Below are 27,031 nucleotides of genomic sequence, written 5' to 3'. Positions count from 1 at the left end.
TGCACGAAGAGAGCTAGTAAGGAAATGCTTGAATAAGCAAGAACACATCGGCCGTTACACATGGTCTTGGAATAGAGGCGTCCACGCTTCAATCCGTTCTTGCTTTCATGACTGTGCCTGGTTACAATCCACGCAAGAAGAGTCTAAGATCCTCATTCTACCGCTGAATGGTTGTAATGTAACAGTAGTAACGGCGCCATATCCTTTCGTGATAAGACAGCGGCAGTTACAATAACTTGTCCCTCCTGCCACGGTCACCGGAGAAATATTACCGCCTTCTGATCTACTATATCCTTGTATGGTGATTCATTCATGTATCCGTCACAGTGGTTGTCACTCAGGACTGTTAGTATTGTGCGCCTGCAATACAACACTAGTACTGCAGTTAGTACGGGATTAACCATCACGTAAGGTATGTTATCGAACATCCTGGTTACAAAATCTATCTTGTGTAAGAAAGGTTACGCGCTGGTATGGGCAAACTGTACGCTTTTGATTACACTGCCTCAAAAAATGGGTCCCGCGGACGTGAGTTTTCCGTCGGCATCTTAAAGGAAGGCGTGGTGACTGTTCTGCAACATGCTATCGCCTTAAAGGATAATAAAGTGCACTGACACTCACCAAGGGCACCGTACGACAGCATGTCTGGCGTCGGGTGGAGCCACCGGTACGCGGTGTCCGGGCACACTCCGCCGTAGTGCAGGGAGTACGTGGACGCTCCCAGGTCCTGGCCCAGGCCGCCCGTGGCGGGGTTGCAGCCGTGGACATGTCCGGACGTGGTCCAACCGCCAGCGGGGCCGCCGCACAGGTCTGCCGCCGAAACACCGCCGCTGCCGACCGCACCACCTCCGACCGAGGTGCCTCCTCCGCCGCCTCCAGGTAAGACCGGGGACTGTCCGTTGGCTCCGAGGAACGAGTGCGGGCTGGAACAGCCAGATTTGACCTCGGGTAAGTCCAGAATGTCGCGCACCGAAAAACTGAGCTTGGCCGGCCGGCCCTGGCCGTTTCTGGACGACTTGGCAGCCGCGGCTGCCGCCGCGGCCACCGCTGCGGCCGCCGCTGCATTGGCTTCGGCCGCGGCTGTGGCTTGGGCCACGGCCCGCCGAAGCACCGACACGTACGCAATGTTCTGCAAGGAGATGGGCAGCGCGGTGACCCGCGGGCCCGCCGACGGAGCCAGACCTGAGCCGCTACCAGCACCACCGCCCGCACTGCCGTTGTTGTTACCACCAGCACCACCACTGTGGTTTCGTTCTTTGAGAAGCGGAATGGCTAGTTCCCTCAGCGTTTGCATGTGGGCCTCATCGCGGGACGCGCTGTGCCGGTGCAGCTGCATGACGTTGACGACGACGAAGCGAGGCGCTAGCGCCGGCGACCCAGCAGGGCCGGTCTACGAGAAGCGCGGAGTCGGAGACCTCGGACAGGGACACGTTGTTGTCTTCTGCGGCGGCTCGGCTCGGAGGCATTGCCGCGCGTACGTCGCGTTTCCCGGTGGTCGGATGCGTGAGAGACGTGCTTCCGACCTTGCGTATACGGAGACCACTCGCTCAGACGTCACCGGCCTCCGCGTATTCTTGAATCCCGACGCGAAACGACGCGGCTGGCCGGGGAAAGAGAAAGCAGACCGACCAAGTGTGCGCCATTCCTGGGGCTCTCTGCGATACCTTTCTGAGAAGCATCAGCCAAGCTTTGGTCGGGTACACATCACGAGAGCACTCGACGTTGGCGCAGAAAGAAGCCTACTTCACGTCTCTTCTAGACTCGTATTTCTGTTGTGTTTTTTTCCTTCAACAGCTTAGGATGAACGACTGGTCGCAAAGGAAAGTCTTAAAATAATAACGTCAGGGCAAAATGAATTGCGAAAGCAAAAGTTACGTAGAAGCAGCGGGAAACAGCCGGATCACTTCAAATGCTGTCTGTCTGTGCGGCTCCGGTGAGTTGAAGACGCGCCCACTTCGGAATCGAAAGAAGTAGAGATATAGGCAGCAGCAACGTAGGAACAAGTCTCAAGCGACCACGCAACACAAAACACACACTTTTGCTCTCTCGATGAGTTCTCGTAAGGCGCCTCACACAAACACACGCACGCATAAAAGAAAAAAAAAGAAATAAAGCAAACAAGATCAAACCGAAGAGGAACCGCAGCTCCGAAGAGAAATGTCCCGGTGCTCCCGTAAGCCGGCAGGTGTAGACGAACGCGAGTGCAGCCGGAACGCGCACTCAACACGCACTCGTCCCACAAGAGGGTGGCACTAGTGGCGACCGCGGGGGGTGCGATGCTTCTTGACGAGAAAACGTCATCGCCGCCGTTGAACCAACAAACGAGCTGGGGCAGGCCAGCCGCTCAGACGAGAAGCCGAGATGAGAGCAGACCTCTTGAAGCGGTCGCGCGCGCCGACTTCGACGAGTGCGTGTGGTAAGTAGCCCCGGCGAGCGAGCTGTGGCCACGTCGGTCGGCCTCTCGAGCTCGTTGTAAATCCGCGCACTGAGGACAAAAACTGACAAGCACCGCCGACACTCGCGCCTCTCTCTCAGCCTCGTGCCCTGCCAGCCCACTCGTTCACACCCTCTCCCTCCGCAAGGCCCTCCACCGCCACTAGCAGCGGGAGCAGCAGTGTACCCCCTTGTCTGTCGCCGGGCGCGCTTTGGCGTTTGAGTGCGAGGCTCCGAAAGTAGGGAGTAGGTGGGGAGGAAACACGTAAGAGGGGGAAAAGAAAGAAATCACGGGGAAAAGTGAGAGAGAGAAGGGGGAGTCTCGAAAGATGGGGAGGGAAGCGCACGAGAGGGGCTGGACGACGGACCGGGCCGAGGATCCTCCCGCTGACAGTCGCGAAGCGCCAACGAGGGGCGCTTCTGCTAATACCACTTGGCCCCCCGCCACCGGAGAGGGGGGGTGGGGGGGCGACACATGCTCTCTAGAGGAGAGCAGAGACCCACCCATGTTCCCGACTTGCACCCCTCCAGCCTTCCGCCCCCTTCAACCCCCCTCCTTTCGCCCGCGTCGCTGGTCGCTTCGTTCCCCTCTCTCCATTTTATACAGACGGGAAAGAAGGGACAGAAAGACTCCACTACACGAAGGAGAGGTTTCGGCGCTCTCTTCTTTTCTCGAGATCTGTTTGACTCCCCTCTTCTTTTTCTCGAACTCTCGTGTCGGGGTCGTCAATAACATCCCAACGTATTACGCTAGTAGCAGCAGCGGACGGTGGGGTAAAAAAGCGGCGTGCGCATGCATGGTGTGACCATGCACGTACCAGCGGGTTGGGGGTAGGGGGGCAGGATAGGGGGGAGGGTGGTCCTCAATTGGCGCCCGGCTCCGGTCCGGAGGAGCGCCATTGGCCCATCGATCCCGAACTACTCGACCAATGGGGGAGCCGCGCGCTCTGTTCTCAACCTCCCCCCCCCCTTCCCCCTCGACACCGGCGTGTACGCGGCCACCCCTTGACTTAAGTGAGAAGGGGCTCTAGAAAAAGACGAGGGTTTTGTCAAATCTTATGTCGCCGTCCACGACGAGCGCTTGCGATAGAGAGAGAGAGAAAAAAAAAGGTGCCCCCACCAACCCGCGCATTCTGTTTCTCAGCAACCTTCTTCGCATGCACTCCGTACGAACTTCCCCGCACCCCTCAATGCGCAAGTACCCCCCCCGTCCCATTCTCTCTACCACTGCCTTGGTTGTACTACGCTGGCCCCAAGCTCTCTTGCTTCTCGTAATGGAATAATGACTTTCTTTCTTTCTTCCTCGTGTTTCCAACCAAATTCACTGTTTGCCGCCGCATTCTGAGACTCTTGCAGACGAACTCCATTTACTCAGCTGAGGCGCAGAATGTACTCTACAAGAACGTAACGCGATCATCCTGACGCATGGCTTCGCCGAAACGGAAATATGTACAATAGATATGCTGAGCTGCAGAAAGCCAATTGACACATACTTTATGGAGACATCGAGAAGTATATAGATGTAGAAAGAAATTAGGGATCGAAACTACCTATCTAAACCGTCCAACTCCTCGTCTATCCGACATTAAGAAAACCGAAACTTGAATACGCATGCCTTGTTTGGGACCCTCCCCAATGCAACCTCAATAAAACGCTAGAATCTGTGCAGAACCGTGCATTCCGTTTCATTTTGTCTCTATAGTGTCAACGAACCGAAATCCGCAGCATAGATGCGAATGCGTGTATTCTTCAAATTTTATCTCGCGTTATTAATGCTGTACTCCTTCCATCAAGCTAGCCTGTCGTCATTCAGAATGCATCAATCACGAACAAGCTGTGTACCCGCCATATGCTCGAACCACTGCGCGTGCTTCTTCATTTTTTTGTCGAGACATCACGCATTTGGAATTACCATCCCGCTGACGTTCTGCTCCATGCACTCCAGCAGCACCGCCTTCAAGGCAACTATCGAGAACTTGTATAACACTTAACACATCTATAATAGCGTACCCCATCACTGGGGTCTTTGAGGTACTGAAAATAAATAAATAAATAAATAAATAAATAAATAAATAAATAAATAAATAAATAAGCAATTTCCATAGTCTGTTTATAGCCCAAAGACTGTCCACATCCATTGTGTTAACCTCTAACCTTAACCTCTGCAACCTGTGAACGTCCCTCTTAGCAGGAACGTCCAGAGGTTGCATGTAGAGAAACGTTTTAAAAAATATCCTGAAATGGCAGCTCTAGCACGCGCAAGATTAAGAGAGTAGCTTAGGGCTCGACTTTCTCCAGGGAGTCCGGCTTAAGATTATTTTGATCTTGCCCCGACTGACTGGCCAAAGCCTTCCCGAAACAACCTAGCGATGCGGCACCAAACCAACCGGGCTTTCGTCCGGGAAACAGTGCGGCTCAACGACAAACTCTCCATCAAAGGAGCCGACCGTCGCGGGCCCTCGATACTGGGGCAGCAGGCACGCGGGCAGGCTATCAATTCATGGCCGCTTTTCAGTGGAGACGTCCTTCACTCCTAAGTTGCTGCTCTTTATGCCATCTCCCGTATGCACATTCTGTCGGCATAGCGCTTCCCGTATAGGGAGAGCCGGGCGTTGCATATCAATCACAGCGAAAGAGCGCCGCAAACGCGGGGGAAAGCAGCAGCCCGCATCGACGTAGAGAGCGAGTGAGACGGGCCGGACAGTCGGCGCATACGAGTCGAGCGCACGCCCTCGCAACGACAGCGCAAAAAAAAAAAAAGGAGAGCGGCGCACAAAAGTGGGTCCGGGAGCGAAGCCATCCTTTTCCTCTCGACTCCGCACGCCTTCTTTCTCTCCTCTCAGCTCTTCGACCTCTCTGCCACTTCCCTCGCCCCATCGTATCCATTTCCCTCGGCTCCTCTCTCTCCCGAGCCTCCTCTCCCCTTCCCCAAACTCCGCGTTCGAACTCCGCATATTCTCTTCCTCGCGTCCCGCTTAAAGTATCCCTTGCCTCCCGAAGCCCCTGCGTAAGAAAAGAAGAAAAAGAGAGACACACACAGAGAGAGAGGCACCGATCCAAAGGAGAGGCTTCCACTCCGCCGCACCAGATGGCGGCGGTGGGTTTTCCCAAATGTGGGAGTGAGTATTTGCACAACGCTCGGACTGAAATAATAAAAGGCCCCACCGTGCCCTCCGGGCTTTGAATGTCTGCGTGTCGGAGGGGGTGGGGGGGTCGTGTAGATAAAGTAAAGAGTCAGAAAATATAACAGACAAGGACAGAAGAGAAAGAGATCGCGAGCTCGAGCTTCAACCACACCACCACCGACTGCCAACACTATTTGGCGCAGCACCTCCGGAACAAAAGTAGTATACTGGCTTTGGGCGGGAGCAAAAAGCAGGTAAGAAAGAGGACACAGGGGAAGGGCGTGACAAAAAAGGAGAGAATGGAAGAAAGGCGTTCGCCGGAGGAGGGCAAGAAAAAAAAAAGGAATCTCCTCGGTCACTGTTTGAAAAGCGACTGTATGTTTCTCTTCCCTTCGCAGCCTGCCCCCCCCCCCCCCCCACCACTGCCATCCAATTCTCCCATCAGCGCCCTTTGCCTTCTTTCTAAATCACCGACGTGTTCGCGGGCGCATTGCAGCCTGGCGCTGACGTCGAGAGACCGGGCTGCAGCGATCTCCGCGCTTGCCGCCTCGACGTCGAAGCGGCGGACGGCCCCACAATGGATGAGGCCGTTTCCGACAATTTGCCATTGTCGCGGACGCCTCGGTCGCCGAATCCAGGTGGTACGAGATCGCCGGGCCCGCCGCGCTTTGTGCGTGCTGCTGCACGCGGATTGCCTCGCGTGTGTGTGTGCGCACACTTCCATCGCGCCTTCTTCCATAGTCGCCCTGCATTTCTTCAGCCTCTCTCTCTCTCTCTCTGGTCCTAGCGTGTCAGAACGGTACGGAGAAGATGAGAGGAGAGGCATCCTTGCATGGGCCGGTATCGTTTTAAACACCCGCCGACACTATGGGCCTATTGCCTTCCTGTAGGTTGTTTGCCGCTTTGCGCCTTAGAAATATAGGGACTGACTGCCTTCTCATTCTCTCTCTTTCTCTCTCTCTCGCTCACTTATTTGCCTTGCAAAGCGCGCTGCGTTTAGAGCACACGGCTCGAGAGCGATGCAGTGGTGTCTCATAAGCACCCTCGATCTTGCCTTCTTTGTAGGGCGCGCGATTTTTGAAAAGAGAAGCGGCAGATTTTGAAAAACGTGCGAGGGGGGGTCGTCAGAAGTCAAACGCTCTCTGCTGCGGCCCTTTTCGTTGTTGTTGCGTGCGCGGCGGCAAAGCTACCCCCTCCCTCCCCTCCCCCCTCTGGAAAGCTCCTCGCGTTCTATTCCACCACGTTCGAGTAGAACGTACACGTACACTTCAGAGAGAGTGCGCGATTCCTTTGCGTGGCTCTGAGATGAGGTTGATGGAGATTTAGGATGCGGCGGGGAGAAGAGGGCGTGAACGCGTAGGCCGCCAGCCGATGAGCGAGTTGAGCTCGAGGCAGTCTGAAAAAAGAAACAAGAAACAGAAGAACAAAAAGAAAAGCGCGCCGTTGGTCGTCGAAGTTGGCACTCCCTTCTTCGTAGGCACCCTCTCACCCTCGGTCCTGCTCGAAGTTCTCAGGAGAGAGGCGCCCCGCCACCTCGTCGCTCTAAGACGAGAGGAAACAGCGCTAATCCCCACTCCTGACTCGAGCATCGGAGCTACAGCTCGCACTCCTGGACGGATGGTTCGGGGAACGGTCGACGCACCTCTTTAATATGCCCCCACGAGGTGTTTGCGAGAGGCGTTGTGGAGGGAGTGGGGCGACATCGACAGGGGAGGTGTTTTCGTTCGCACCTCTTATTCTTTATTTTTCAAATTTTTGCAAGCCCTCTGCTAAGGTTGCACGTTATATATATACATAGCTTGGAAGAGAAGAATGCTCCTGAAAGCTGCAACGCTTATCATTACCTCCTCCGTACCTTCATTTGCCTATTTTCCTTTTCGTTGAGCTCCTGTCAGCTGTCTATTGAAAGCGTTTCGTTCGCACCTTTTGGACCTCCTTTCCCACTGTTTGGTTGCGAGCCAGCTCGGCGAACGTTGGGACGTCGCAAGCGGTATAGCGAATAAGGGCCAAGCCTCCTGAATGCGTGGAACCGGAGACGCATGGAGGACCTTGGGCGATGTCCGGGGCATTTGCGATCGTATGCACATAATGGCTGTCGCCGAGGACCCGTCGTGTCTCCGCATAAGTGCGGGGAATCTCTCGACTGCGCTCTCGATGAGAGGACCGCTTAGATGAGATTACATATCCGTGCGGCCAAAATCCTTCACACGCGCGGGTTTCGCTGCATTGGGCTTAATCCGTATGGCGTTTGCTTTATGATTTGCTTTCTTCGGGATGGGGCTCCCCCTTGACGGGGCTGGAGGTGCTGGATACTTAGGCAAGGCTGGCGGATTGAGCGAAGTAATGGTGCGGGGCGTCCCGCGGCTGCTGCTCAGGCTTGGGATGAGCTGAACGACCGCTTTGAAGCTTGGAGAGACGTGTTATACATTCGGCACTCGAGAAGGTTGAAGTGGTGATCTGTTAAGAGCCGCAATCAATGTCCGTGGACCTTATCGAGCAACCCCCCCCCCCCCATACATTTTGTTATTGTCCGAAGTATCTCAATGCTGCGAAACTTCAGCGTTGAAAATGCGCGTGTCCACCTTTCGCATCAGTCAAATGTCGAAGATAATAGTTTCCGCTAAAGAAGAAAATAAAGCTCGCGCGTTTTCATGCTGCACCAGAGTAGCTTATGCAAATTTGAGGTCATATAATTGGACGATTGTTAATCGACATCCCTATGAGTTATTCTATGCTATCAATCTCCCAGCAATCTGTGAGTTATGACACAATGTATATGCTGTGGTCAAATAGCATGAGCCGTCGACTAAGGTCAACATAAACACAACAGCACAAAAACTGCTATTGTTTTTTTTTTGATGTGCTACATGTTATCACTAGTACATAACGTTTACCACGCCGCTATATCTGTAGACGTCACTACACGCATAACATACGTGTTGCTGTTTAAACACGCACACTTGTCAACCTGTGTAAATCACACTTATCGCTGCATTACAAACACCTCCACAGCGCAGTGTGGTGGAAAGCAGTGCGAAATTCAGAAATTCCACTGCTTTACCTGCGGATAGACAATCGCTGCCTTACCATTTGCGCATATGACTCGAAGTCACTAATCGAAAGAAAACACCGCGCCCGTCTCCAGGGTGCCACAAGCTCTCGACAGGCTTGCTGTTGTTGAAAGCTCAGTGATCTAGAGCGTCCTGTAAAACATTTATGAACCACGAATGTGCGATACTTGACATAAAAACTGTTTACAGCGCAAACACATGCAACCACAAAGTATAAGGGACAGGACACAAGCGCTGACTGTCAACTGTCAGTTGACAGTCAGCGCTTGTGTCCTGTCCCTTATACTTTGTGGTTGCATGTGTTTGCGCTGTAAACAGTTTTTATGTCAAGTATGCACCAACTCGCCCAGAAAGAAGTTTTAATGAAAGTGTGATAAACGACTCAAACCAGCGTTTTGCAACTTGTCGAGAGAGTTGGCGAATTTAGGGTGTTTTCGGGCGCTTCGGCAACTTTGCCTTCTTGGAATCTGTCGTGACATTTTAGTGGTATTTCGCTAGTGGTGTTAGAGTTTCCGGCAGTACTGCCAGAGTGAATGCTTTCTGAGACTATCGAAGGAGTCAGCTGTAATACGCATATAAATGGCGAGATTCTCGGCGAGCACGCATGTATACCGCATTTGCCGAGGTGGCCATCTTTGCTTATGCAAGCACCCGCCGTGATTGCTCAGGGGCTATGGTGTTAGGCTGCTGAGCACGAGGTCGCGGGATCGAATCCCGGCCACGGCGGCCGCATTTCGATGGGGGTGAAATGCGAAAACACCCGTGTACTTAGATTAAGTGCACGTTAAAGAACCCCAGGTGGTCGAAATTTCCGGAGTCCCCCACTACGGCGTGCCTCATAATCAGAAAGTGGTTTTGGCACGTAAAACCCCATATATTATTATTATTGCTTATGCAAGCCCCGACTTCACCGTGTGCAGCATGTTGCGCGGTCTTTGTAACGGCCAACACACACACGGTATGCCCCTCTTGCCGTTACACAGATAAAGAAAGTGCGGTTAACTTATTAAAGAGCCATCTGGATGCCATAAAAGCTCTAGCTGCTTTATTAGGCGAAGCGAAATTGTGAAGAGCAGGTAGGCAATGCAGGCTACAGTCGGCCGTCTGTATATGTAAAATAATTTAGACCCTTAAAAGAGAAAAAGGGTGTAAATGTGTCTATAACTCACACCCATAGCGTGTCCGTTATATAACTCACACCCTCAGGGTGTGAGTTACAGGCACATTTACAGCCTTTTTCTCTTTTAAGGGTGTAAATTATTTTACAGTGTACTATAGCGTTGAGAAGGGATGACGGCGAATTGCTTATCCAGGTTGTCCTTTACTTAGCTTGTGCGCACGGTATTGTGGGATTGTATTCTGACGGCTGACTCGCCGCCGCTGAAAGTAATTTAAACCTATAGCATCAAAACTAATAGAGAAGATACCCTGCAGCAGCGTTTATTGCATATACAACGCTCAATTCTGAGCAAATTGTGATCATTGTCATCGTCACAGAGCTAATTTCTGGATGCGGATTTGACACTGTTTATGCAAATGGTCTGATGCGCTATATTACTATCATCCCTCCGTCATGTCGTTGGATCCAGTTACTTGCATCACTGATTGCGCGAGTTCTTATCGGAACGCGTCTTTCGTTTCTATAGCAGCAACTACGCGATAACATTATCGAGGATGCATTGTTCATAAACCCTAACACCTTTAATCTAATTTTTATAGAAAGCAATCGGAATGCAGGCCGATGCTGAAAGTTGCCTACTCACAGCTCACCTAATTAAAACACGGAAAATAGGATGACTAAGATATTAATACCTTTGTGCGGAAATTACTTATTCTCGTCATCATCATTCCAGAGCGAATTATGCAAGAATGTTTGCATCGACGATGGATTTCAATCCGAGCAATATAGCTGAACGCCTATTAAAAAGCTGATCACGTTAATGAAGCAACGATGCGCTCGAAAGCGTGTATTGGTTTCGGTGAGGTCATTTAGGTAGCGCTCGTTCTGTTGCGTAATTCCGCAGAGAACCATGCACATCCGTTAACCATGCACATCCGTAGCGCGGCCAAAGCCCTCTCCTGCTGGCTTCGTTAAGGGGAAAGGCTAGCGGAACCGGAAGGAGGAGGGCTGTCCGTCACGATGGCTCCACCGCAGTATCCATAACCACAGCAGGTAGACATGCAGGCCCCCATTAGCCCTCGCGTGACGTCAGTGGCTAAGGCCCGCACAACTCTGTTACGCTTCACAGAAGATGCCACAGAGGCGCGCACGTCTCAAGACGGAGCCCCAATTCTACCTCCGCATTGTCACCCCCCCCCCCCCCTCCCGTTGCCGTACCTTCGCAACCTCCGCAATAGGCCTGGATGCTAAAGGCACATTAACGAAATATTTGCTTTACCGTCGCAAGTGCCACCTGAGTTTTCGAGAGCTACTAGGTCGTGAGAACTCACAAGTTTGTGAGAACCAAGTTCGTGTCGAAGGTTCTTCTTTTCTTTTTTGTTTGATGTATTTGCTGCTGGCGTGCAGCAAATCACGTGCCCGTTGCATAGACGCCAGCTCGTTATCGGTGGTGAAAGCCGGATCACCATCCACCAACTATGCCAACCACACGCAGCACTAACCACGGAGCAGCGGTCCCCGAGCGCGCGCGAAGAAGCCAAAGAATGCTATTCGCTTTAAAAGTGGCAGTTTGGCGCGAAAACTACAGCACTGAAAACGATGTCAAGGCCTTTGGCGTGGCGCTCCAGCTCCCGGCAAGATGTTATAACAAAACGCTAGTGCGACAAGGCGCGACACATCGCGGTATACAGCTATAGCTGGGCGGCATGCACCATTAAAACTCTATTTGGACATTCTATGGAAAGTCCGGTCACATTTGACTGTCACGTTAACGGGGTGTCTATAAACAAATTCCATAGACCAGGTACACACAACAGTTAGACTTGTCTACAGGCAGACTAAGGAGTTATTATGTTGCACTTTCTACACAAGATATTTCATCGACAAATCCTTTACACTGGTCTGCAAAAGTCTAAGGATTTATGCTCCTGCACTTTTTTTTATTGATTATCGTGCATCGAATGCCTCTATATAAATATATTTAGGTTCCCTGTACTCTTTGTAGCATATTACATTGTAGTTTCTCTTTCGATATCGCTTATTGTCGGTCTACAGAGAAAGCCCACAAGCTTGTCCGTATAGGCAGTGTAAATTTACTTTTTGTAGGCCAGGAACAGCGGCTCGATTATCGTGTATTGAATGCCTCTATATAAATATATTTAGATTCCCTGTACTCTTTGTAGCATATTGCATTGTAGTTTCTCTTTCGATATCGTTTATTGTCGGTCTACACAGAAAGCCCACAAGCTTGTCCGTATAGGCAGTGTAAACTTACTTGTTGTAGGCCAGGAACAGCTGCCCGGCAGATACCGGGAGCGTCACAATGCTGGCTCGACGATGACGGCCGGCAACGGCGTTGCAGGCCAATTTGCGTCACCGACGGCGCCCATTGTCCGTGCAATTTCTAATCACAGTAATATCTATACGCGATTGTGGAATTCCCGAAACTGCAGAGCACTCTATAAGTAACGCCGTTAGTGGAGCCGTTGCGAATAATATTGAAACGCCATATGTTTAACGCGCTGCGAAAATACACCTACACGAGCGTTTTTTGCATTGTGCCATCATCGGAATGCGGCCGCCGCTGCAGGGGATCGAGCCCAGGACTTCGCGCTCAATATCGATCGATCGATCGATCGATCAATCAATCAATCAATCAATCAATCAATCAATCAATCAATCAATCAATCAATCAATCAATCAATCAATCAATCAATCAATCAATCAATCAATCAATCAATCAATCAATCAATCTTTATCCATCTCGAGAAGAACAGAAACAGCCAAATCCACTGATCCATCGCTGCTTGTCAGACTACTAAAGGGAATACAAGTCAAACATATTCGATAGTGCCGCGAGGTAATGACGTTGAAGAACACAGCAGCAATACTGTGAAAAACAAAACAAGCTGTGCCCACAAAAACAGGCTACACTTATAGCGCAGCGATAGCGGCGAACACGGTCGGCGATCGTCGAAAATTTGATCAGCGGGTCAAGCGCGTCGGCTTTTATACAGCAGTCGTAGAATGTTCCAGACTAATCGTTGGGACCCGCGCGCCTTCCACAAAGTTCTACACCAATCGCGTCAGGCGATGAAATCAGATAACACAAGGTTCGGCGACAACAGACAGCGGATAGAAGCATCGATAACTTTCCAGAATCTTCGGATACATGCAGGCGCGTCCCGCGCTGTACGATAACGTTCGTTAGGCGGCGAAACGTGGTCGCCCGATAAAGATCGCTAAGATAAAGATCGATAAGTACACGTGTCAATAGCCAGTCGTCGACTAGAAGCAGTTTTGGGCTTTAGCCTGTAGGATCGACATTCATCTTCGTCAACGTCAGGAGCGGTGGGCGCTTATTCAAGCTTCGGCATTTGTTCGATATTTTGAAGTAGTTCTTGTATATGCGCTAATGGTCATGCTTACTGTTGGTTCGCTGTTCGCGCGCTGCCGACAATATTTTTTTATATACCGTTGACAAAACCACTAAATATTCAGGTGGTCGCCAAAGGTGGCTTCTCCGGAGGGGTTCCCTCGATGCGGGGAAACTAAGCTTGACGAACGAGCGTGCTAAGAACAGGCACGCTCTCGCGCGGACAGTTTTTGGGGAGCGTCGAAATAACGACCCACACGCTACGGTATCTCGTCTGAAAGCAAGCGATTGACTAGCAGAAAAAGCGTCTTTCCATAATTGCCCATAAGTTTTGTGATGGTGGTTGCACTACTCAATATGAGTTTTTTTTCCCCAGTTATAGCGATCATGCATCGGTAATAATCAGGTAACCATCAGGTTTGACCAAAGAAAAGTGGTAAGGGCCTGTTGTACCAAGAGAGGCTAGCTGTTGTCAACCCATCGCTGTTTAGTCGAAACCACTTCTATTTTCATAAAGCTATGCCATACAGACAATACAGTACAATACTAATATTACAATACAATAAGGTCCCCGCAACAAGCGATGGAACAAAAAAATTTTAAACGTAACGTTGAGTGACACAAAGACAGCGATGTGGACTAGGTTCCAAACCGAGATAGGCGGTATTCTAGTTGGAATTAGGAGGAAAAGGATGTAGCTGGGCAGGCCATATAACACGTAGGGTAGCTAATGGGTGGTCCATTACAGTTACAGATGGCATGCCATGGGAAGGGAAGTGCTGTCAATGATGGGAGAAAATTAGGTGGGTGATTAAATTATCAAATTTGCAGGCACAACTTGGGATCAGCTAGCTCAAGATAGGGGTAATTGGAGATCGCTCGGAGAGGCCTTCGTTCTGCAGTGGACATAAAAAAATGCAGGCTAATGATAATGAAAGTGTTGATGGAAATGGGGATAATACAATATAGAAAACGCCCGTTCATTTGTTCGTGTCGTTACTCCTACACTCATTAGCTCGCTCGCTCGTTCACTCACTCACTCACTCACTCACTCACTCACTCACTCACTCACTCACTCACTCACTCACTCACTCACTCACTCACTCACTCACTCACTCACTCACTCACTCACTCACTCACTCACTCACTCACTCACTCACTCACTCACTCACTCACTCACTCACTCACTCACTCACTCATCTGTCCATCCGTCCACTCTATCATTTATTTAATCAAGATTCATGGGGACGCCGGCGGACGAATTACACGTGACCTTGATAACGGCCTGCAATATAATCGCCTAAACTACAACAGAACGCCTTGGCAATCAGCCTGCAAAAGGCCCGTTGTATATGTCGCAAATCCTATAGGACACAGAGGGCGTTGCCCCGAAAGCGGCTGACCTGGGACAGATAACGTAATTGCCAATCAAGCACTATCTTCGCCTCGCAGGAACCAGCGCCCTCCGAGCCGCCGGCTCCGAGCTCGTTTCGAGTGAAACAGTAGCCGCCCTTTATCTCGGCCACCACGCATGCGAAGTGCCGATGCAACCAGCCTCCTCACCCGCGGACCACTGCAGACACAATGGCGAGGAGAAAGCGCCTGTTTGCTGTGTACTAAACACGGCGCGTGCCACTTGTGGTTGGATCGAGCAATTGACGCGGCCCCTGTCCAGCCGCGTTCGACGCCGCCGTTGCGTTTCGTTTCCTTCGATAAAAGTCGCACTCCGAGTCCACCGCCCTCGCGTGCCAACGAGTGGTCGAGCACTTGTTTCAAGCACCGATGCTCGAGTCGCGTACTCACTCCTCTGTTTTGAATGGGCCACTCAAACGTGGGATGCCCGTATGTGGGGCGTCGCGGCATGCGACATGCTGGTAGTGAGAGCGGTGCCAAGTTATACGCACAGTGGCTTACCGATAACGTTAGAAAAAAAAGAAGAAAAAAGCTCGTTTGTTTTTGACGCTACATCGAAGTGACGCTAATGCGACGTCATTACGGCGTTAGCCGATTGTCTATCTGCTTCTAAATGAACTCACCGCCCCCGCCTTCCACCTCTCAGCAATGCTAAGGTCATCCGTTATGGAACGTTACATAACTATGTAACGTAACATAACGTAACGTAACGTAACGTAACGTTACGTTACATAGTAAGTTAATATCTTACAATCTGTCGATGCTACCTGCTCTACTCCACAGCGCTTCATTATCTGCGATCCTCTTAACCTATGACGCATTGCTTATCTACATCTGTCCCCACCTCTTAAACCAATAGTGGTCCCCGAAGCGACGTTGCTGACGCCAATATTTCGACTAGTTCCCTTGCCGAAACGTTGGTCTAGCTTCCTGGCTTCTAGCTTCCTGTGATGGCTTCCGAGCTGGCTCCTAGCTTCCTGTGATCATTTCTCTTGTTTCGCTTTCCGTACCACCAGTGCTCATTACAATGCACCAGTAAGGTATGGAGTACAGCAGCTCTACTTTGTCGCGCAGAGCACGAAATTGAGCACCATCCCCCTTGTTTTGTCATACTTGCGTTCGCTGACGCATTACAGAGACTTAGCGAGTACGGGCGTACCAATACACCGTCGTCAGGATCGGGCCATTCACGCATTTGGTTACGCTGCTTACGAGACAGTCCCACTGGTAATATGGTGCCCCGAAAGAACGTCAGCGACTGTCCTGTGCGACGTTTAGAGCTAAGAAAAAAAAACGAAAATACATAAAATTGTGGCATAGGAGGGCAACTGAAGCGATCTGCAATAGCATTGTCCAGGTCTCTCTGGTCGTAATTTCACGCCTGGTGCACACGGCGCCTTACGCGCATATGTGCTCATCAGAAGTTGTGACGAAGCGAGAGAATACGTAGTCGATATATGCAGAATGCTAGACAGTAACAGATGTAATAAAACCTGCTTATGTCACACAGGGTAGGTGACTATTTGATGCCACCTCGGTTCAGAGGAGATGCTACTAGAAATTCTCACCAAGCCGGTCGGCCACGCGGAGAGACGCCGTTAACTCAATTCCGTGCTTCTAACATGCTGCCGTGTAGTAAAGCGGGCTAAGGAGAACGCTTACCTCGGGAGCCTCCTATTTACAGGAACTTGCGAACGGAGAAATCGTTTTGCTCAGCATTCAGTGTATTGATTTCGGTGTAGTTTGTTAGACCTTTAAAAAATGTTAAAATCTACCGACTGCGAGAAGCAGATTTTTTTTTTTTCATTTTAGACTGTCGACTGTTTAACGTTTGTTTCAAGTCGTAGAATTAAAAAGAAAGACAAAATAAAAAAGAACACGAATCATTGAAGATCACAACTTTGCAACTCATAATTAAAAAGCCATTACCCATTTCTACAAACTCTGATTATAGAGGCATCTAAAGCGGGCAAAATTGAATACACTACAATTGAATACACTGCCCTTACGATGTATAACCCTAATTTGTTAGTAGGCGCCCACGAAAACCACCAAAAACATTGTAACAATTTCACGCTAGATTCAAGCTGTTATACAATCATTGTCCGCTACAGATGTCCTAACGCTTGCGGTTTGCAGAACTGCAATATCTATTTTTAGTGCAGAGTGAAAGTTTGGTGAACTTAGTGGTCCGAATTTAATTTTTGTTTAACTGACCAAATGTTGCCAAAGTTCGCAAAACTTGACGTGTATATATATATATATATATATATATATATATATATATATATATATATATATATATATATATATATATATATATATATATATATATGCCAAGGGCTTTATGGTCCTGATTAACACAATCGAGCCCCTCGGTTTCCTTTCTTCTCATGTTCATATATGTTTGAACAGGGAGATAGATGAGTTACCCGCGAGGTACACCTTCCTTTTAAAGTGAACGATGATCAGTCTTCTCACACAATTGGCTACATGCGTTGGTGTATATCGGTCGCCTTTGTCTATAGGACCTGCGTGCGCGCCAGAACAAAGCGATAAGGAGAGATAAGTCTTGGCAGCTCGAGCCGAATACTCTCACTATCTCCTTCGAGCTCTCTTCCTTTGTTTCTCTCAATTCGTACTCTACGCAAGATAACAAAGTGCCTTTATTTTTCGAGGGTCCCTCGATGACCTAACGTATATACCCACTGACGGCAGATTGTGTCGACGGCAGTGTTCTGAGAGTAAGTCGCGATAAAAAAATGAGCAGATAAGGGAACTAGCTGATCATATCAGTTATGCGAAACAAAGATTGAGCCCCACCGGCAATGCGTAATTCCCGTTAGAGAGAGAGATAGAGAGAGAGATGAAGAGGAAAGGCAGGGAGGTTAACCAGATATCAGTCTGCTTGTTTGCTACCCTACATCCCATAAGACATTACAGCATGGCGACATCACTTATCTGAGCACGCGATGACTTGACTGTTTTCGCTAGACAGAAATAATTCGATTTCGTTTCGAGACGCGTTCGTCCTAAAGTGGACATGTTTAAGCAGAAAAGCGCGGAACTGGGCTAGTTGGTGCATCTTAAAGCGGGTAAACAGCCTGCGGAAACAGAGAGATAGGATGAAGCAGACGACGGGACTAGCTGGAATTTACGAGCTATGTTCTGAGGCAACAACAATAACTTACAACTATACATGATTGTAAGTTTTTTAGTTGTGAGTTCAAGCAGTAGTACCCTCGTCGGTTTTATCTGGTTTCTCGTGTGTTTCCGCTGGTTTTTTAATCCGTTTAATATGTATAAGGCTGATAATGACGAAGCTGCTGCTGATAATGATGACGCTGATGGTGTTGATGATAATGACGACGACTTCCTTTAGTTACTGAGTGTTCGGTTAAGTGAATACACCGTTACTCCATTCCAAGTGTTCTCTTTGCTGAATGTTGTTGCAGAAGCACAAAGCTCTCGGTTTAAAATCTCCAGTCTCAAATAACGCACGCTCTCCCCACACAAGGAAACCAGACCTTGATTCACCCCTTGAGCTAGACGGAAAGGAACGAAAAAAATAGATAGAATTTATTGACAGGAAAGAGAGAGAGGTCGACCTAAGCTAGTGCGCTCTGGTCTGCTACTCTGCACTGGGGAACAGAGAAGGGGAGTGAAGGTACTGGGATGGGTGATGATGATAAGATAAGCGTAGCTGCTTATGTATGTTAAACAGTGGCCCTACTACAGCCGCTAGTCTAGCTTGATTGTTTTAAGAACTTGTACATTGCCTAAACATAGATACCCCGTTTGACGTGATAGCTGCTGGACCCTTGTTAAATATTGACATGTCATCATTGAGTTTGCCGATAACGAACAGTTCATTGCATAAACAGAATTTCTCGTATTGCTCACAAATGTATATAAAGTCTTACACGATAAGAAAAAAAATATTAGCTCCAACCGGATGAATGGATGAGTGCTGTGATCGTGCCCTCTGAAACAGGGCGGTTGGTTGCGCCACCAAACTCTTTTTCTTCTTTTTGCCGAATGTCTTATCTATCTAATTAATTATTTTTACGGACAAAACCTTCCCAGCATGAGAAATTCTGAACCATAATTTGGAACTTTGTTTTTGTATGCCTCCGTAGTTCGTAGTCTCTCTACTTTTTTTTTCTGACACCAAACCTCCAATCGCCTTTTTACCAAAACGAATCAAGAGGCACGCAGTGGCATCAACGTCACGCCCTCGTCCCAGTTTCGCCCTGCACTCTCACCACCATCTAAACACGTCGTCGCCTAGAAATGTTATTTCTCTCTCGGTGCCCTGAGGTTTGAGTGGCTAGATCTCTCATACAAACCTGAACGCTAGAAACTCAAAACGTTTTTCCTTTCTATTCTTTTGCTCCCGGAGAGCTGTCGAGCTTTCAAAACTGGAAGTCCTTTCTAAAACAAATCATGGCTCTGCTCGTGATGCAGCTACCGCTGGCATGCAAACTAGATGCGTGCGGTGAGCTAGATGTCGGGCTGCATTCTAAGAAGTCTGACATTCTTCCATAGCGACGTGGGCACACGAGCGAAAAGAGGGCCCGCCGTCTCGACTATAAGCTCTCTGAATGGCCCTTTCTCGAGAGCTTACTTGAAACGGCGTCTCCCCCTCCTCTCCTGCGCTCGGTATTACACTCCAGATCGCGTGAACATTTGCACGAGTTCTCGAGTCCCGGAACGCCGGACGCACCCAGACGTTCGAGGGATCAACAATGGCTGCGCAAAGTGCGGCATAAACTTGCAGACGTATTATGCAGACAGAAAAGCGTGAATGTACGCATATTTCATAGCCTTACAAATCTCTGTAAAGCCCTCTATCTAAAATCGATGGCCGCTGGAGGGCGACGTTCGCGGTAAGCCCCCGAAAGTCAGTGGAACGCGTTTCTCCCAAACAAGCAAAAAACCGTAAGCTTACCACCAATTCAATGTGCGCGAGAGTTTCTTCGTTACTGACAGAAAAGGCAACAAAACGATGTGCACACATCTATCTATCTATCTATCTATCTATCTATCTATCTATCTATCTATCTATCTATCTATCTATCTATCTATCTATCTATCTATCTATCTATCTATCTATCTATCTATCTATCTATCTATCTATCTATCTATCTATCTATCTATCTATCTATCTATCTATCTATCTATCTATCTATCTATCTATCTATCTATCTATCTATCTATCTATCTATCTATCTATCTATCTATCTATCTATCTATCTATCTATCTATCTATCTATCTATCTATCTATCTATCTATCTATCTATCTATCTATCTATCTATCTATCTATCTATCTATCTATCTATCTATCTATCTCTCTCTCTCTCTCTCTCTCTCTCTCTCTCTCTCTCGCACACACACGCACAAACACGCACGTGAAAGCACAGACACACACACGGCAAATGATCACAAAATAAAAACCCTGCGGTGTGCCGAGAGGACGCAGCTGAAGCGGCAGGCACAACACGCAAGGAGTTGTACGCGCCCTTCTCGCACGGAGTACATAAGGGAAAGAATATATCCACCATCTTGACCAAGCCCCTCGACGCGAGAGACGTGCCCCGCGGTAAACAACACTTCTCGCGGAACTGCCGTTGCCTCGGCGTGTTCTTCGCCGAGCAAGCAAACGCAAACGAATGATGCGCGCGAACGCCCAAACGCGCACGAGCACCACACTCAACCGACGCACGTTCCACGCTGGGAGCCCGAGTAAAGTTCTTCTCTCTCTCTCTCTCTCTAGTCTCTCTTGTACGAGACTTCAGCTCGGAGAGCAGACGCTACAGCCGAGGCACCACGTGACGCGAATCTGGAGGGCCTCATAAACTCTTCTCGTGTGGCCTCGCGCTAACGAAGAGTAACGTCCGTTCGAGGACCCGCGGGCTCTTACGTCGGGACTAATCACGCTTTACTATAGCCTCTCTCGCTGTTCTGTGTTGTCCGCGCAGTGCGCTGTCCGTCGAGCTATAGCGAAGCCGTGATGAGGGTCTGGCGTGGCGCGAAAGGAGGATCACTGGGAGCCCGAAGTGGCGAAAGCGTCTGCACTACTCCGCCTCAATAACGCCGTGCAGTGCGGCAAAGGCCACATATAGGGTCCGTGTCGGGAGTAGTAATGAGAAGCCTACGGCGTGTTGCAGATAAGCCTGGAAGAGGAGGGTTCTACCACTGCACGGTACTAATTCTTCAGCGCACGGACCGTGTTCAGCATATAAGGATTTAAGGAGATCGCTCCGCGACTTGGAAACCTACGGACTGTGTGACCTACTATAGAGCTACGTTTATATTGTTACGTAGGAAGACACCGACGAAAAGCTATTTACAAGTATATTTACAGAGCAATACGCCGCAGTTGACCAAGAGGCAACAGCCCGCGCTAGCTTCCAAACGTCGTCTTCGTCTTCTTCCTTCTCGGCGCTTCGTCATTGGGAATACTACCCCGTAGCACTACCCCCGGCGGCAAAAGCGCCGTCCCGGAGCGACTAAAGGCTGGACTCTGAAGCAGTGTAATAGGTCTTGAGCCTACTGACGTGCACGACATCACTAGACGCCAGAGTAGATGACGGGGTTGAGCTCACAGGAGCAATTTCATAAGTAACAGGCGTCACCTGGCGCAGCACGCGGTAGGGCCCTGTGTACCGCGAAAGGAGCTTTTCAGAAAGTCCAACATGACGACAGGGCGACCACAGGAGCACGAGTGCACCAGGCGAAAACTGTACGTCACGGTGGCGGGCGTTGTACTGACGCTGCTGCGTGGTTTGCGAGTCCGTCAGTCGAGCACGGGCAAGCTGGCGTGCATGATCGGCGAGGGCGATGGCGTCGCGCGCATACTCGGTTGTTGAGGTCGCAGCAGGAGGAAGTACCGTGTCCAGGGGCAAGGTCGGTTCGCGACCGTAGAGTAGATAAAATGGAGAAAATCCGGCGGTGTCGTGCCGAGAAGAATTGTAAGCGAAGGTGACGTAAGGAAGGGCAACGTCCCAGTCGTGGTGGTCCTTCGAAACGTACTTGGACAGCATGTCAGTAAGAGTACGGTTTAAGCGCTCTGTCAGGCCATTGGTTTGAGGATGGTATGAGGTAGTCAGCTTGTGTTGAATAGAGCAGGAACGCACAATGTCGGCGATAACTTTCGAGAGGAAGTTACGACCACGGTCAGTAAGCAGCTGTCGCGGGGCGCCATGCACTAAGATAATGTCACGCAAGAGAAAGTCCGCGACGTCAGTGGCGCAACTGGTAGGTAGAGCCCGCGTGATAGCGTATCGGGTGGCGTAATCAGTTGCGACGGCTACCCATTTGTTCTCAGAGGATGACGTGGGAAAGGGACCGAGGAGGTCTAATCCAACACGAAAAAACGGTTCCACAGGGACGGCGATCGGCTGGAGATGACCGGAAGGTAGCACCTGAGGCGTCTTCCGACGCTGGCAGGGATCACAGGCAGCAACATAGCGTCGGACGGAGCGAGCAAGACCAGGCCAATAGAAGCGGCGGCGGACGCGGTCGTACGTGCGGGTTACGCCAAGATGTCCTGCAGTGGGTGCGTCATGCATCTGAAAGAGCACAGTCTGTCGTAGATGTTTTGGCACGACAAGAAGAAGATCGGGGCCATCAGGGAGGAAGCTCCTTCGGTACAGAATGCCGCCCTGGAGGACATATCGGCGAACGGATGCGTCGGTAGGTGTAGAGCGCAGACGCTCGATGAGTACTCGTAGCGATAGGTCTCGGTACTGCTCATCGGCGATGTTAGCGAAGGCAGACACAGAGAAAATGCCGTCGGCGGTACTACTGTCGGCGTCGTCAGGCTCGTCTACCGGGTAGCGAGACAGGCAGTCAGCGTCCTTGTGTAGTCGGCCAGATTTGTAGGTGACAGAGAACGAATATTCTTGGAGGCGTAAGGCCCAGCGACCAAGTCTTCCTGAAGGGTCTTTCAATGAGCATAACCAACAAAGCGCGTGATGGTCTGTGATAACGGAAAAGGGTCGGCCATATAAGTATGGGCGGAACTTCGCAACCGCCCAAACTAGGGCCAGACACTCACGCTCAGTGATGGAATAGTTGCGCTCCGCGGTGTTACGAACTTGTACCGCTGCACCACGATTACGGCTTTGTGGTCCCGTAGCGCTCGTCACCCGTTTCGTGACAGAGCGTTGGTAGCGATGACTCCGAGCCTGGCGTCGATGAGAATAACAAAAGGGACTTTATACATTATATACAGGTTATCATACAGGACATGAACGGGTCGGCACTGGGGCCGAGTGCTCACAACAAACGCGACTGTTCTCGCACGACGACGTCCGGCGAAAACGCGTGACACATTTCACCCTAGTCGGGAGCGACACTCTCTCCCGGTGAGGTCGGCGGATCCTGTTTTCGAGCGGCGTGTCGCTGCTTTTATAATCCCCGAGGCCCATTGTCACTCAAACGGCCCAATACAAAGTCAGCACACGGCGGTCGTCCGAGGGGTCCAACCAGCGACCGCGCTGGCCACCCGGTTCAAAGTTCGCGCGCGCGGTGACCTCCAGGCAAGGGAGGTGCGGCGCCGGGCTGTCGGGCACACGCGGACACGTCCAAACACGCTGCTCGCCGAGGCTTCTCCCGCACGACGGCGCAGCATCTTGTCTTGTGAAGGGAGAATTATGGCGCTCGCAGGATAGATTCCGCATCTTGCAGATTCGGAATCCGGGCTTGTGGTAATGGCACAACAGCATCCCCGCCCTCAGATAAGGCGCCGGGAAGACGAGCTGCCTCCACGTGGCTCGGATGCCAGGCGCGCACGTTCGTCAGGCTCGTCCAAGTTCACGTCCAGTGTCGGGACGCCAGGTAACATCACGTGCCCAGCTCCGACTCGCCAGGACAGGAGCTCTGCTCACCACGTCGTCGCCAAGGCACCTTGACCAGCTCCGCTCGGGTCGTTCCTAAGACCTTGCTTCTCGCCACTGGTCCCGCTTGGTCGTTCTGCAGCTTGCAAAACCGACCGGCAAAAGGCAACACCCAACACGAACAAGTGCCCTCTGTCTCCCGTCAAACACCAGACAAGGCCATAATTCAAATCAACCTAACTAAATTGTTTTCCCCTTTTTTCTCCCGCTGCAACAAGAGGCAGGTGTACGATCTAGCACACAAGGCTTAAACAATCAGTTTTCAAATCATCAACACAACAAAATAGAAACAATTATTAATCAGCAATAATAATGACAAATAGAATGGTCCCCTTGAAATCGCTTTGGACCGAAAGCATACTTCTGAGGAAGCAAATGAGGTCATTCATTTTTGCCCCGATCTCCCTGTGAACAGGACAGGTCGTCGCGAAGTAAGAGAAGGTAAGTAACGAGCAGGAACGAGTAGGCCACTGAAAGAAGCGAGGCCTAGAATGCACGACTTAGAGCATCAGCGTTCGCGTTCAACCTTCCCTTCTTATAACGGACAACGAGGCTGTGCTGCTGTAGGGTCATGCTCCATCTCAGCAAACGGCCGCTTTTAGAGGACATGCTACTTAACCAAGTTAGAGGGCAATGGTCTGTTTCCACAACAAACTTAGAACCGGAGACATAACAAGCCAGCTTCTGAACGGCCCACACAACGCAGGCGCACTCTTTCTCAGAGGTGCTGTATGCCTCTTCTCTACAACTTAGTTTGCGACTTAAATACAAAATTGGTCGTTCATGACCACTAGCATCTTCCTGGCATAGTACTGCTCCCATGCCGCGATCACTCGCGTCGCATTGAATGATGAAACCTTTCGAAAAGTCTGGTGCCGTCAGAACGGGCTTATGGCTTAATGCTCGCTTCAGCATTTGGAACGCATTTTCTTTCTTTGAGTCCCACGTCACCTTGACGGGCTCCGACTTCCGAAGTGCGTCGGTTAGCGGGCTGGCAAGGTCAGAGTAGTCTCTCACATAGTGTTGGTAATATCCAGCTAAACCTAAAAAGGCCCGTATATCCGTCTTCGTGGTTGGCCGGGGATAGTTCAAAATAGCAGCTACTTTGATGTCGGACGGTCTACGCCGGCCGCGCCCCACCACATGGCCCAAATAAGTCACTTCACCGCAACCTAGGTGACATTTAGCTGGTTTCACAGTAAGACCTGCCTCTTTCAACCGGCTCAACACGACTCGCAAGTGCTCCAGATGTGATTCCCAAGTGTCCGAAAATATGGCAACATCATCGAGGTACGGCAATGCGAACTCGCCTAAACCATGCAGCACTCTGTCCATCAGGCTAGAGAAACAATACGGCGCGTTTTTGAGGCCGAAGCTCAACATGAGTGGCCGGAATGTTCCAAGCGGGGAAACGAAGGCGGCATAGCGGCTAGCCCGTTCCGTAAGGGGTACTTGCCAATAGCCTCTCACGAGATCCAGGGTAGAGATATAATTTGCCTTCGACACTGTCTCTACCCTTTCTTCCAGGTTCGGTATAGGATATGTCTGATCTCGGGTTATCGCGTTCAGACGCCGATAATCGACACATGGCCTCGGATCTTTTCCTGGAGCCTGGACTAGTACCAAGTGTTACGGACATCCAACCGGTGCCACCAGTGTTACGACATCCAACCGGTGCCGCCAGTGTTACGGACATCCCACCGCTGCCACCAGTGTTACGAACTTGTACCGCTGCACCACGATTACGGCTTTGTGGTCCCGTAGCGCTCGTCACCCGTTTCGTGACAGAGCGTTGGTAGCGATGACTCCGAGCCTGGCGTCGATGAGAATAACAAAAGGGACTTTATACATTATATACAGGTTATCATACAGGACATGAACGGGTCGGCACTGGGGCCGAGTGCTCACAACAAACGCGACTGTTCTCGCACGACGACGTCCGGCGAAAACGCGTGACACATTTCACCCCAGTCGGGAGCGACACTCTCTCCCGGTGAGGTCGGCGGATCCTGTTTTCGAGCGGCGTGTCGCTGCTTTTATAATCCCCGAGGCCCATTGTCACTCAAACGGCCCAATACAAAGTCAGCACACGACGGTCGTCCGAGGGGTCCAACCAGCGACCGCGCTGGCCACCCGGTTCAAAGTTCGCGCGCGCGGTGACCTCCAGGCAAGGGAGGTGCGGCGCCGGGCTGTCGGGCACACGCGGACACGTCCAAACACGCTGCTCGCCGAGGCTTCTCCCGCACGACGGCGCAGCATCTTGTCTTGTGAAGGGAGAATTATGGCGCTCGCAGGATAGATTCCGCATCTTGCAGATTCGGAATCCGGGCTTGTGGTAATGGCACAACAGCGGGCGAGAGGAGCCTGCTGGCGTAAGCGATAACACGGTCGTGGCCACGCTGGCGTTGTGCCAGTACTGCGCCAATTCCGTAACCGCTGGCATCAGTACGGACTTCGGTAGGCGCAGAAGGATCGAAATGGGCCAGAACGGGAGGCGTTGTGAGAAGATCGATGAGAAGCGAGAATGCAGAGGCCTCGTCATCGCCCCACTGGAAAGGGGCGTCTTTTTTCAAAAGCTCGGTTAGTGGTCGTGCTATGGCCGCGAAATTTTTGACGAAACGGCGGAAGTACGAGCAAAGGCCGATGAAGCTCCGCACATCCTTGACACACTTCGGAACAGGGAAGTGCGTAACAGCATGGATCTTGCCTGGGTCCGGTTGCACTCCGTTGGCGTCAACGAGATGTCCAAGGACGGTAATCTGGCGACGGCCGAATTGGCACTTCGATGCGTTGAGTTGCAGACCGGCTCGCCGAAAAACGTTCAGGACTGCTGAGAGGCGCTCGAGGTGCGTAGCGAATGTTGGGGAGAATACTATAACGTCGTCCAAGTAGCACAGGCACGTGGACCATTTGAAACCGTGAAGAAGGGAGTCCATCATGCGTTCAAAAGTGGCAGGAGCGTTACATAGGCCGAACGGCATCACCTTGAATTGATAAAGACCGTCGGGTGTTACAAAGGCAGTCTTCTCGCGGTCGAGATCGACCACGGCAATCTGCCAATAGCCGGAGCGAAGGTCAATAGAGGAGAAATAGCGAGCACCGTGGAGGCAGTCAAGGGCGTCATCAATCCGAGGTAGGGGATACACGTCCTTTTTGGTAACCCTGTTAAGGTGCCGATAGTCCACGCAAAAGCGCCATGAGCCATCCTTCTTTTTTACCAGCACGACCGGTGACGCTCATGGACTACATGACGGTTCAATAATGTTCTTGGCAAGCATTTTGCGAACTTCGGTGTGAATCACTTGACGCTCAGCCGGTGATACTCGATACGGGCGGCGATGAATAGGAGGGGCATCTCCGGTATTAATGCGATGTTTAACAGCTGTTGTTTGGGCCAGAGGACGATCGTTAAAGTCAAAAATATCTTGGTAGGAAATCAGAACGCGGTAGAGCGCACGAGCGTGCTCGGACGGCATGTCGGGTGCAATCATTTTCTGTAAGTTGGCGATGGTACAAGTTGCCGACTGCGATGGTAGAGGAGGATCGGTTGAATTGTCGTCTACTGAAATCGATGCTACAGAGTGATCC

At 50.7% G+C, this 27,031-nt stretch overlaps 1 protein-coding gene across 2 annotated transcripts in view; it reads right to left on the bottom strand.

The window, feature by feature from the left end:
• Window positions 1-27,031, bottom strand: part of LOC135920967 (homeobox protein Nkx-2.2-like) — a 151,966-nt gene that overhangs the window by 43,116 nt on the left and 81,819 nt on the right. For both annotated transcript variants that reach the window (XM_065455255.1, XM_065455254.1), the window contains exon 2: window positions 622-923. In XM_065455255.1, the coding sequence (XP_065311327.1) occupies window positions 622-923 (302 nt within the window). The remainder of the gene's footprint in view (window positions 1-621; window positions 924-27,031) is intronic.

Source organism: Dermacentor albipictus, chromosome 7 (genome assembly GCF_038994185.2).
Source record: "Dermacentor albipictus isolate Rhodes 1998 colony chromosome 7, USDA_Dalb.pri_finalv2, whole genome shotgun sequence".
Taxonomy (NCBI): domain Eukaryota; kingdom Metazoa; phylum Arthropoda; class Arachnida; order Ixodida; family Ixodidae; genus Dermacentor; species Dermacentor albipictus.
The sequence above is the reverse complement of the archived record's forward strand: the minus strand, read 5'-3'. Positions and strand labels throughout refer to the sequence as shown.